Source organism: Mustelus asterias, chromosome 6 (genome assembly GCF_964213995.1).
Source record: "Mustelus asterias chromosome 6, sMusAst1.hap1.1, whole genome shotgun sequence".
Taxonomy (NCBI): Eukaryota; Metazoa; Chordata; class Chondrichthyes; order Carcharhiniformes; family Triakidae; genus Mustelus; species Mustelus asterias.
Window position 1 is genome coordinate 145,952,567 of NC_135806.1, and position 13,329 is coordinate 145,965,895.

The window sequence follows — 13,329 nt, forward strand, 5'->3', positions numbered from 1 at the left end:
CGTGTCGTGTTGGCAATTCTCAGTCCTCTGGCATTTCCCTGTAAAATGAAGGTTAAATTCCACTCTGCAGAGACAGCTTCCAGGCAGCTGTCAGTAACTCACCCACACAACTCGAGTGTGTGACTTTGAGCCTGGCCTCTAGGCTTTGGCAGGATAATGGCCCACAGAGTTCACCATTATCTTTCTCCCAATGTCCAGGCGGGATGGTACCACTTGTTCGGGTTCAGGAACACTGGTTACCTATTTTGACCTGTAGACACTTGATTCACAACCTGTGATCAGAGGTTGCAGAGCACAGAATCACACAGGGTGCTTCCGTACCTGCTGCCTTTGTCTCCTGCCCCTCTGCTTCATGTTCCTCTTGCCCCTATTCCTTCCCCCTTTCCCTCCCACTCAGCCCCTTACCCTCACCTCCCGTATCTTGTCTTCACCCCTTTCCCTCCCACAAGTTCTCGCCCCTTCCCCCCCCCGTTTCCTCTTCCCTTCACCCTTTCCCCTTCCTCTTGCTATTTGCCAAGCCCCTTGTCCGCCCCGCCCCTCCTCCCCGTCGCTCCTTCCCGCCCCCCCTCCTCCCCTCCCTGCCGCTCCCCTCCCCTCCGCCCCTCCCCTCCGCCCCTCCCCTCCGCCCCTCCCCTCCGCCCCTCCCCTCCGCCCCTCCCCTCCTCCCCGCCCCTCCTCCCCGCCCCTCCACTCCTCCCCACCCCTCCTCTCCTCCCCACCCCTCCTCTCCTCCCCACCCCTCCTCCCTGCCCATCCTCCCCGCCCCACCCCTCCCCTCCTCCCCGCCCCGCCCCGCCCCTCCTCCCCGCCCCACCCCGCCCCTCCTCCCTGCCCTGCCCCTCACCCCTCCCTGCTCCTCCCCACCCCTCCCCCTCCCCGCCCCTCCTCCTCCCCGCCCCTCCCCCTCCCCGCCCCCCCCTCCCCACTCCTCCCCTCCCCCTCTCCTCTCCACCCCTCCCCTCCCCCCCTCCACCCCTCCCCGCCCCACCCCTCCCCGCCCCTCCCCCTCCCCGCCCCTCCCCCTCCCCGCCCCTCCCCCCTCCCCGCCGCTCCCCGCTCCCCGCTCCTCCTCACCGCTCCTGCTCCCCACCCCTCTCCTCCCCATTGCTCTCACCCTTCTTGCCGAATCCCATTCCCTCCATATTGCCATTACCCCTTCCCCCCCCCCTCCCACTGCCCTTGACACTGTTTACTTAATTAACGTAACTAAAACAGATTGTTTGATCATTGCCACATTACTGTTCATGGCAGCTTATGTATACAAACTGTCTGCTGTCTCTCCCACACTGGCACAGTGGTGAGCATTGCTGCTTCACAGCGCCAGAGACCTAGGTTCAATTCCAGCCTCGGGCACTGTCTGTGTGGAGTCTGCACGTTCTCCTCGTGCCTGCGTGGGTTTCCTCCGGGTGCCCGGTTTCTGCCCACAGTGTAAAGATGTGCGGGTTTGGTGGATTGGCCATGCTAAATGTGTGGGGTTACAGGGATAGGGTGGAGGGCAGAGCCTGGTTGGGATGCCCTTTCAGGGAGTCGGTACAGACTCGATGGGTTGGATGGCCTCTCGGCACTGTGGGGATTCTATGGTCCTTTATTCTATACCACAACAGTGACTTCACTTCAGAGTACATCACTGGCTGTAAATCACTTCAGATCTTCTTGGGGTTGAGAAATGCACAATGCAAATGATTTTCCCATTCTGAGCAACTGCTTTGATTGTTGTTGTGTCTTGTTTGTAGAACTCACAGAGGAAGTGGCAGTCTCAGCAATCCAGGATAAAGCTGGACAGGGAGAGCAGTGTGGATACAGGGTACCCGAGATCTCTGAATACACCCATCATCGACTTGGAGGCTGATATTGAAGGACCCTTCATACAGTAAGTTCAGAAATTTCTGATGGGGCAGAGCTACTGAGCGAAAGGAAGGGCCAGTGAACCTTCTGGAAGCAAGGCTGACGGTCTCGAACCTTTTAGTGCCTTGGTGATTAAATTCAAGACATTCTTTTTGAACCTGTTATTCAATTTGTACATTAATGTTCTGAGTGGTGGATGCTCCATATTCAAACTCTGTCCAGGTTCCTCATAGCTTCATGCACCTCAATTGAAATCTCCCCTCAGTCTACGCTGTTCCAAGGAACACAACCCCAGTCAATCCAATCTGAGTTCAAATTCTCCATTCTGGCAAACATTTTCACAAATCCTCTTTCCACATTCTCATGTGATCACATCCTTCTTGTTACGCAGTCACCTGCACTGTAACCAAGCTTGAGAACATCCCCTGTCTGACAAAGGACTCTGTGTTCGCGGTCCATGCTTATGGACTGTTCTTGACTTTAGGTTTTTATAAAGGACAAAATTACACAGACTTGGGGTTTGCCTCAACCACAAACTTCTTCTTTATAAAAGAATCCTAATGTCCCATACAAAGAGCTCAAACTAGTTTAAATGACAATTAGGGCACAACCTCAGGCTAAAGGGACGATCCTTTAAAACAGAGATGAGGAGGAATTTCTTCAGCCAGAGAGTGATGAATCTGTGGAACTCTTTGCTGCAGAAGGCTGTGGAGGCCAGGTCATTGAGTGTCTTTAAGACAGAGATAGATAGGTTCTTGATTAATAAGGGGATCAGAGGTTATGGGGAAAAGGCAGGAGAATGGGGATGAGAAAAATATCAGCCATGATTGAATGGCGGAGCAGACTCGATGGGCCGAGTGGCCTAATTCTGCCCCTATGTCTTAAGGACTTAATTAGTTCATCCGATTTAGATCCCTAAACAACTTAACCTCGGCTTTGACTTTGAAGTTTCATAAAGCCCAGTTGGAGAGGATACCAATCCTACACAGAGAACACTCACCAATGGAACTGAAAACTGTGCCCCCTCAACTTGATATAAGGACACAGCCAAGTCTTGGGCGAGAGATGCAGGCGGGGTGTGAGGAGGAATGCTTTGACAGATGAGTGCTAATGATCTGGAATGCACTGCCCACAAGGGTGGCAGAATGGAAACAGAATGATTTCAGAAGGAAATTGAACGGGCACTTGTAGAAAATAAACCTGTTGGCTTAAAGGGATGAGGGATTGCTTTACCGAGAACCAGCATTGACTCAATTGGCTGAATGGCCTCCTTCTATGCTGTTAGTGACTCTGGAATTCTTGTGTAATGGATTTCCAAACTCATGAAGGAAGTTTCACAAGTTCAGTAAAAACTGTGATCTTTCTCCAAGTAAGAAGTCTCACAACAGCAGGTTAAAATCCAACAGGTTTATTTGGTAGCTTTCGGAGTCTCGCTCCTTCATCAGGTAAGTGAAGAGCTGTGTTCACAAACAGGGCAAATACAGACACAAACTCAGTTTACAAGATAATGGTTGGAATGCGAGTCTTTACACGTAATCAAGTCTTTATAGGTACAGACAATGTGAATGGAGAGAGGGTTAAGCACAGGTTAAAGAGATGTGTATTGTCTCCAGACAGGACAGCTAGTGAGATTTTGTAAGCCCAGGCAAGTAGCGGAGGTTACAGATAGTGTGACATGAACCCAAGATCCCGGTTGAGGCCGTCCTCATGTGTGCGGAACTTGGCTATCAGTTTCTGCTCAGCGATTCTGTGCTGTCATGTCGTGAAGGCCGCCTTGGAGAACGCTTACCCGAAGATCAGAGGCTGAATGCCTGTGACTGCTGAAGTGTTCCCCAACAGGAAAGGAACACTCCTGCCTGGTGATTGTCGAGCGGTGTTCATTCATCCGTTGTCGCAGCGTCTGCATGGTCTCCCCAATGTACCATGCCTCGGGACATCCTTTCCTGCAGCGTATCAGGTAGACAGCGTTGGTCGAGTTGCAAGAGTATGTACCTGGTGGATGGTGTTCTCACGTGAGATGATGGCATCCGTGTCGATGATCCAGCACGTCTTGCAGAGGTTGCTGTGGCAGGGTTGTGTGGTGTCATGGTCACTGTTCTCCTGAAGGCTGGGTAGTTTGCTGCGAACAATGGTCTGTTTGAGGTTGTGCGGTTCTTTGAAGGCAAGAAGTGGCCAACATTGTCTACCTGATATGCTCGACAATCACCAGACAGGAGTGTTCTAAGCTCTGCAGTCCTTCCACATCCAGTGGTGAATGGTGGTGGGCAATTAAACAACTCACTGGAGGAGGAAACTCCACAAATATCCCCATCCTCAATGATGGAGGAGCCCAGCACATGAGTGCAAAAGATAAGGCTGAAGCATTCACAGCAATCTTCAGCCAGAAGTGCTGGGTGGATGATCCGTCTCCGCCTCCTCCAGTGGTCCCCAGCACCTTGGATGCCAGTCTCCAGCCAATTCGATTCATTCCACGTGATTTCAAGAAACGGTTGGAGCCACAGGATACTGCAAAGGCAATGGGCCCTGATAACATTCCAGCAATAATACTGAAGACTTGTGCTCCAGAACTTGCCGCTCCCCAGCCAAGCTCTTCCAGTACAGTTACAGCACTGACATCTACCCAACAATGTGGAAAATTGCCCAGGTATGTCCAAATCCAACATGGCCAATTGATGCATCATCAGTCTACTCTCAGTCACCAGGAAGGTGATGGAAGGGGTCATCAACAATGTTATTAAGTGGCACTTACTCAGCAATAACCTGCTCAGTGACACTCAGTTTAAGTTCTGCCAGGGGCTCAGCTCCTGACCTTATCACAGCCTTGGTTCAAACATGGACAAAAGAGCTGAATTCCAGAGGTGAGGTGAGAGTGACATCAAGGCCGCATTCGATCAAGGACGACATCAAGGAGCCCAAGCAAAATGGGAATCAAGGGGAAACCTCTCCACTGGTTAGAATCATATCTGGCACAAAGGAAGGTGGTTGTGGAGGGTCAGTCACCTCAGCTCCAGGACATCTCTGCAGGAGTTCCTCAGGGGAGTGTCCTAGGCCCAACCATCTTCAGCTGCTTCATCAATAACCTTCCCTCCGTCATAAGGACAGAGTTGGGATGTTTTCTGATGATTGCACAATGTTCGCGATAACTCAGCTACTGAAACAGTTCATGCAGCAAGACCTGGACAATATCCAGGCTTGGGCTTATAAATGGCAATAATATTCATGCCACACAAGTGCCAGACAATGATCACCTCCAACAGGAGAGAATATAACCATCCCTCCTTGATATTCATTGCCATTACCATCACTGAATCTCCCACCATCAACATCTTGGCCAGAAACTGGCCTGGACTGCCATATAAATACTATGACTACCAGAGCAGATCAAAGGCTAGGAATCCTGTGGTGAGTAACTCACCTCCTGACTTCCCAAAACCTGTCTTCCACAAGGCACAAGTCAAGAATTTGATGAAATCCTCTACACTTGCCTGGATGGGTGCAACTCTAACAACACTCAAGCAGCTTGACACCATCCAGGACAAAGCAGTCCGCTTCATTGCTACTCCTTCCACAAAGTTTAAAGTTTATTTATTAGTCACAAGTAAGACTTACATTAACACTGCAATGAAGTTACTGTGAAATTCCCCTAGTCGCCGCACTCTGCACCTGTTCGGGTCAATGCACCTAACCAGCACGTCTTTCAAACTGTGGGAGGAAACCAGAGCACCCGGAGGAAACCCATGCAGACACGGAGAGAACATGCAAACTCCACACAGACAGTGAGCCAACCCCGGAATCGAACCCAGGTCCCTGGTGCTGTGAGGCAGCAGTGCTAACCACTGTGCCACCGTGCCGCCCATAAGCATTCAATCCCTCCACCACCAATGCACAGTGACATCCATGTGTACCATCTACAAGATGAACTGCAGAAATTCACCAAGATTCCTTAGACAGCGCCTTCCAAAGCCACAACCACTACCATGACAAAACAAAGAATAATGAACAGTACAGCACAGGAAACAGGCCCTTCGGCCCTCCAAGCCTGTGCCGCACATTGGTCCAACTAGACCATTTGTTTGTATCCCTCCATTCCCAGGCTGCTCATGTGACTATCCAGGTAAGTCTTAAACGATGCCAGCGTGCCTGCCTCCACCACCCTACTTGACAGCGCATTCCAGGCCCCCACCACCCTCTGTGTAAAAAACGTCCCTCTGATATCTGAGTTATACCTCGCCCCTCTCACCTTGAGCCCGTGACCCCTCGTGATCGTCACCTCCGACCTGGGAAAAAGCTTCCCACTGTTCACCCTATCTATACCATTCATACTTTTGTACACCTCTATTAGGTCTCCCCTCATTCTCCGTCTTTCCAAGGAGAACAACCCCAGTTTACCCAATCTCTTCTCATAGCTAAGACCCTCCATACCAGGCAACGTCCTGGTAAACCTTCTCTGCACTCTCTCTAAAGCCTCCACGTCCTTCTGGTAGTGCGGCGACCAGAACTGGACGCAGTACTCCAAATGTGGCCTAACCAGCGTTCTATACAGCTGCAACATCAGACTCCAGCTTTTATACTCTACACCCCGTCCTATAAAAGCAAGCATACCATATGCCTTCTTCACCACCTTCTCCACCTGTGCTGCCACCTTCAAGGATTTGTGGACTTGCACACCCAGGTCCCTCTGTGTTTCTATACTCTTGATGGCTCTGCCATTTATTTTGTTACTCCCCCCTACATTAGCTCTTCCAAAATGCATCACTTCGCATTTATCCGGATTAAACTCCATCTGCCATTTCTCCGCCCAATTTTCCAGCCTATCCATATCCTGCTGTATTGTCCGACAATGTTCATCGCTATCCGCAAGTCCAGCCATCTTCGTGTCATCCGCAAACTTGCTGATAACACCAGTTACACCTTCTTTCAAATCATTTATATATATCACAAATAGCAGAGGTCCCAGTACAGAGCCCTGCGGAACACCACTGGTCACAGACCTCCAGCCGGAAAAAGACCCTTCGACTGTTACCCTCTGTCTCCTGTGACCAAGCCAGTTTTCTACCCATCTAGCCACCTCTCCTTGTATCCCATGAGCCTTAACCTTCTTAACCAACCTGCCATGAGGGACTTTGTCAAATGCCTTACTGAAATCCATATAGACGACATCCACGGCCCTTCCTTCGCCAACCGTTTTTGTCACTTCCTCAAAAAACTCCACCAAATTTGTAAGGCACGACCTCCCTCTTACAAAACCATGCTGTCTATCACTAATGAGATTGTTCCGTTCTAAATGCACATACATCCTGTCTCTAAGAATCCTCTCCAACAACTTCCCCACCATGGACGTCAAGCTCACTGGCCTATAATTACCCGCGTTATCCCTGCTACCCTTCTTAAATAACGGGACCACATTCGCCATCCTCCAATCCTCAGGGACCTCACCTGTGTCCAATGAAGAGACAGAGATTTCCGTCAGAGGCCCAGCAATTACATCTCTTGTCTCCCTGAGCAGTCTAGGATAGATGCCATCAGGCCCTGGGGATTTGTCAGTTTTGATGTTACCTAAAAAACCTAACACTTCCTCCCTTATAATGGAGATTTCCTCTAACGAGTCAACACTCGTTAGAGTGTTGACTGGGAGTGTCTCGGAGGGGAGTGTTGACCCGTTAGAGAAAATCTCCATTACAAGGGAGGAAGTGTTAGGTTTTTTAGGGAATATAAAGACTGACAAATCCCCAGGGCCTGATGGAATCTATCCAAGGCTGCTCAGGGAGACAAGAGATGAAATCGCTGGGCCTCTGACGCAAGTCTTTGTCTCGTCACTGGACACAGGTGAAGTCCCAGAGGATTGGAGGATAGCTAATGTGGTCCCATTATTTAAGAAGGTTAGGAAGGGTAACCCGGGAAATTATAGGCAGGTGAGCTTGACGTCCATGGTCGGGAAGTTGTTGGAGAGGATTCTCAGAGATAGGATGTATGCGCATTTAGAAAGGAATAAACTCATTAACGATAGTCAGCATGGTTTTGCGAGAGGGAGGTCATGCCTCACTAACCTGGTGGAGTTTTTTGAAGAAGTGACTAGAATGGTTGACGAGGGAAGGGCCGTGGATGTTGTCTATATTGACTTTAGTAAAGCGTTTGACAAAGTCCCTCATGGTAGGTTGGTGCAAAAGGTTGGATAAAGGGGGAGGTGGCTAGATGGGTGGAGAACTGGCTTGGTCACAGAAGACAGAGGGTGGTAGTGGAAGGGTCTTTTTCCGGCTGGATGCCTGTGACTAGTGGTGTTCCGCAGGGCTCTGTATTGGGACCTCTGCTGTTTGTGATTTATATAAACGATCTGGAAGAAGGTGTAACTGGGGTGATCAGTAAGTTTGCGGACGACACGAAAATGGCTGGACTTGCAGATAGTGAGGAACATTGTCAGAGGCTACAGAAGGATATAGATAGGCTGGAAATTTGGGCAAAGAAATGGCAGATGGAGTTCAATCCAGATCAATGCGAAGTGATGCATTTTGGTAGAACTAACGTAGGAGGGAGCTATACGATAAATGGCAGAACCATAAAGGGTGTAGATACGCAGAGGGACCTGGGTGTGCAAGTCCACAGATCCTTGAAGGTGACGTCTCAGGTGGAGAAGGTAGTGAAGAAGGCATATGGCATGCTTGCCTTTATAGGACGGGGCATAGAGTATAAAAGTTGGGGTCTGATGTTGCAGTTGTATAGAACAGGAGTTTAACCCTGATAAATGTGAGGTGATTCATTTTGGTAGGACAAATTTAAATGTGGATTACAGGGTCAAAGGTAGGGTTCTGAAGACTGTGGAGGAACAGAGAGATCTTGGGGTCCATATCCACAGATCTCTGAAGGTTGCCACTCAAGTGGATAGAGCTGTGAAGAAGGCCTATAGTGTGTTAGCTTTTATTAACAGGGGGTTGGAGTTTAAGAGCCGTGGGGTTATGCTGCAACTGTACAGGACCTTGGTGAGACCACATTTGGAATATTGTGTGCAGTTCTGGTCACCTCACTATAAGAAGGATGTGGAAGCACTGGAAAGAGTGCAGAGGAGATTTACCAGGATGCTGCCTGGTTTGGAGGGTAGGTCATATGAGGAAAGGTTGAGGGAGCTAGGGCTGTTCTCTCTGGAGCGGAGGAGGCTGAGGGGAGACTTAATAGAGGTTTATAAAATGATGAAGGGGATAGATAGAGTGAACGTTCAAAGACTATTTCCTCGGGTGGATGGAGCTATTACAAGGGGGCATAACTATAGGGTTCGTGGTGGGAGATACAGGACGGATATCAGAGGTAGGTTCTTTACGCAGAGAGTGGTTGGGGTGTGGAATGGACTGCCTGCAGTGATAGTGGAGTCAGACACTTTAGAAACATTTAAGCGGTTATTGGATAGGCACATGGAGCACACCAGGATGATAGGGAGTGGGATAGCTTGATCTTGGTTTCAGATAAAGCTCGGCACAACATCGTGGGCCGAAAGGCCTGTTCTGTGCTGTACTGTTCTATGTTCTATGTTCTAACGTTGGTTCGGCCGCATTTGGAATACTGCGCCCAGTTCCAGTCGCAACACTACCAGAAGGACGTGGAGGCTTTAGAGAGAGTGCAGAGGAGGTTTACCAGGATGTTGCCTGGTATGGAAGGGCTTAGTTATGAAGAGAGATTGGGTAAACTGGGGTTGTTCTCACTGGAAAGACGGAGGATGAGAGGTGACCTAATAGAGGTGTATAAAATTATGAAAGGCATAGATAGGGTGGACGGTGGGAAGCTTTTTCCCAGGTCAGTGGTGACGTTCACGAGGGGTCATAGGTTCAAGGTGAGGGGGGGTGCGGTTTAACACAGATATCAGAAGGACGTATTTTACGCAGAGGGTGGTGGGGGTCTGGAATGCGCTGCCGGGCAAGGTGGTGGAGGCGGACACACTGGGAACGTTTAAGACTTATCTAGATCACAACATGAATGGAGTGTGAATGGAGGGAAACAAAAGAATTGTCTAGTTTGGACCAGGGAGCGGCGCGGGCTTGGAGGGCCGAAGGGCCTGTTCCTGCGCTGTATTGTTCTTTGTTCTTTAACACCTCCCTCTGAGACACTCCCAGTCAACAAGTCCCTCTCCTTTGTGAGTATTCATTTAGGATCTCCCCTAGTCCCTTGGGTTCTAAGCATAACTCCCCTCCTTTGTCCCTGAGAGGTCCGACTTTTTCCCTGACAACTCTTTTGTTCCTAACGTATGAATAGAATGCCTCAGGATTCTCCTTAATCCTGTCTGCCAAGAACATTTCGTGACCTCTTTTTTGCCCTTCTAACACCCCGTTTGCATTCTTTCCTACTCTCTCTGTATTCCTCCAGAGCTCCATCTGTTTTCAGTTGCCTGGACCTAACATACGCCCCTCTTTTCTTTGTGATCAGATCCTCAATTTCCCTGGTTATCCACGGCTCTCGAATCCTACCTTTCCTATCTTTCCTTTTTACAGGCACATGGGATGGATCTCAAACAATGACGAGACAGAGTACAGGAATGAGATAGAGAATCTGATGAACTGGTACAGCAACAATAATCTCTCCCTCAATGTCACAAAATGAAGGAGATTGTCATCGACTTCAGGAAGTGTAAAGGAGAACATGCCCCTGTCTACATCAATGGGGACAAAGTGGAAATGGTCGAGAGCTTCAAGTTTTTAGGTTTCCAGATCACCAACAACCTGTCCTGGTCCCCCCAAGCCAACGCAATAGTTAAGAAAGCCCCACCAATGCCTTTACTTTCTCAGAAGACTAAGGAAATTTGGAATGTCAGCTATGACTCTCACCAACTTTTACAGATGCACCATAGAAAGCATTCTTTCTGGTTGTATCACAGTTTGGTATGGCTCCTGCTCTGCCCAAGACCACAAAAAAACTACAAAGCGTCATGAACAAAACCCAGTCCATCATGCAAACCAGCCTCTCATCCATTGACTCTGTCTACACTTCCCGCTGCCTCAGAAAAGCAGCCGGCATAATCAAGGATCCCACACACCCTGGACATTCTCTCTCCCACCTTCTTCCATCGGGAAACAGATACAAAAGTCTGAGGTCACGTACCAACCAACTCAAGAATAGCTTCTTCCCTGCTGCTGTCAGACGTTTAAATGGACCTCCCTCACATTAAGTTGATCTTTCTCTACACCCTATTATGACTGTAACACTCCATTCTGCACTTTCTCCTTTCCTTCTCTGTGAACGCTGTGCTTCGTCTGTATATGGTGCAAGAAACAATACTTTTCACTGTATACTAATACATGCGACAATAAATCAAATCATCTAGAAGGATAAGAGTAGCAGATACCTGGAAACACCAACACCTGGAGCCTCCCCTCCAAGTCGCTCACCATCCTGGCTTGGAAATATATCAATGTTTCTTCACTGTCACTGGGCCAAAATCCTGGAATTCCCTCTCTAACAGCACTGTGGGTGTACCTACACCTCAGGGACTGCAGTGATTCAACTTGGCAGCTCACCACCACCTTCTCAAGGGGCAATTAGAGGTGGATAATAAATTCTGGCCTACGGTTAGGCCCACATCGAAGGGCCGAATGGCCTAATCCTGCCTCTAGTTTCTATGTTACTATATTTCTATAAATTAATTTTTTAAAAGACCCATGTTCTCAGGATAGTTTGAATGTCAGGCCCTGAACAGCTGATGGTTGAGATTGTACTTGAACCGATTACATTATAGAATGGTTACAGTTCAGTAGGAGGCCGATCGAATATACCAACACTCTAAAGGAGCAATTCACCAGTGTAGGTCGCCCACGTCTCCCTGTAACCATGCAACAATTTCCACTTTACATAACAATCCAGTTCCCTTTGTGAAAGGCTCCATTGATCCTGCCTCCATCGAAATATAGAAACATTGGAGATAGGAGCAGGAGGAGGCCATTCAGCCCTTCGAACCTGCTCCGCCATTTATCACGATCATGGCTGATCATCCAACTCAATAGCCTAATCCTGCTTTTTCCCCATAACCTTTGATCCCATTTGCCCCAAGTGCTATATCCAGCCGCCTCTTGAATATATTCAATGTTTTGGCATCAACTACTTCCTGTAGTAATGAATTCCACAGGCTCACCACTCTTTGGGTGAAGAAATGTCTCCTCCACCACACACTCTGTGCATTCCAGACCCCAACCATTTGTTGTGTAACAAAGCATTTCCATTTTGTCAATCACCTCCAGTCTGTGGTTATAAGATTGTGATGTGACGATGCCGGTGTTGGACTGGGGTAAACACAGTAAGAAGTTTAACAACACCAGGTTAAAGTCCAACAGGTTTATTTGGTAGCAAATGCCATTTGGTAGCTAATGGCATTTGCTACCAAATAAACCTGTTGGAGTTCAACCTGGTGTTGTTAAAACTCTTACTGTGTCATTAGATTGTCATGATGTGGAGATGCCGGCGTTGGACTGGGGTAAACACAGTAAGAAGTTTAACAACACCAGGTTAAAGTCCAACAGGTTTATTTGGTAGCAAAAGCCACACAAGCTTTCGAGGCTCTGAGCCCCTTCTTCAGGTGAGTGGGAATTCTGTTCACAAACAGAACTTATAAGACACAGACTCAATTTACATGAATAATGGTTGGAATGCGAATACTTACAACTAATCCAGTCTTTAAGAAACAAAACAATGGGAGTGGAGAGAGCATCAAGACAGGCTAAAAAGATGTGTATTGTCTCCAGACAAGACAGCCAGTGAAACTCTGCAGGTCCACGCAACTGTGGGAGTTACAAATAGTGTGACATAATAGTGTGACATAATAGTGTGACATAATTATGTCACACTATTTGTAACTCCCACAGTTGCGTGGACCTGCAGAGTTTCACTGGCTGTCTTGTCTGGAGACAATACACATCTTTTTAGCCTGTCTTGATGCTCTCTCCACTCCCATTGTTTTGTTTCTTAAAGACTGGATTAGTTGTAAGTATTCGCATTCCAACCATTATTCATGTAAATTGAGTCTGTGTCTTATAAGTTCTGTTTGTGAACAGAATTCCCACTCACCTGAAGAAGGGGCTCAGAGCCTCGAAAGCTTGTGTGGCTTTTGCTACCAAATAAACCTGTTGGACTTTAACCTGGTGTTGTTAAACTTCTTACTGTCATTAGATTGTGGCAGTGAATGCAGCGACCAGGCATTGCCAGAACAAGTCTTTGACATCTGATACATCATGGGAAAGTGATTGGTGTTTGTCCCGCACTGTGATTGGTGTATCTGTTATTTGTCCTGCGTTATGATTGGTGTATCTGTTGTTTGTCCTGCACTGTGATTGGTGTATCTGTTGTTTGTCCTGCACTGTGATTGGTGTATCTGTTGTTTGTCCTGCACTGTGATTGGTGTAGCTGTTATTTGTCCTGCACTGTGATTGGTGTATCTGTTATTTGTCCCACATTGTGATTGGTGTATCTGTTGTTTGTCCTGCGTTATGATTGGTGTATCTGTTGTTTGTCCTGCAC

The 13,329-nt window shown here is 48.3% G+C and overlaps 1 protein-coding gene across 9 annotated transcripts in view; it reads left to right on the top strand.

The window, feature by feature from the left end:
- Positions 1-13,329, top strand: part of LOC144495195 (ciliogenesis and planar polarity effector 1-like) — a 216,085-nt gene that overhangs the window by 75,581 nt on the left and 127,175 nt on the right. For all 9 annotated transcript variants that reach the window (XM_078215234.1, XM_078215228.1, XM_078215235.1 and 6 more), the window contains exon 18: positions 1,734-1,870. In XM_078215234.1, coding sequence (XP_078071360.1) covers positions 1,734-1,870 — 137 coding nt within the window. The remainder of the gene's footprint in view (positions 1-1,733; positions 1,871-13,329) is intronic.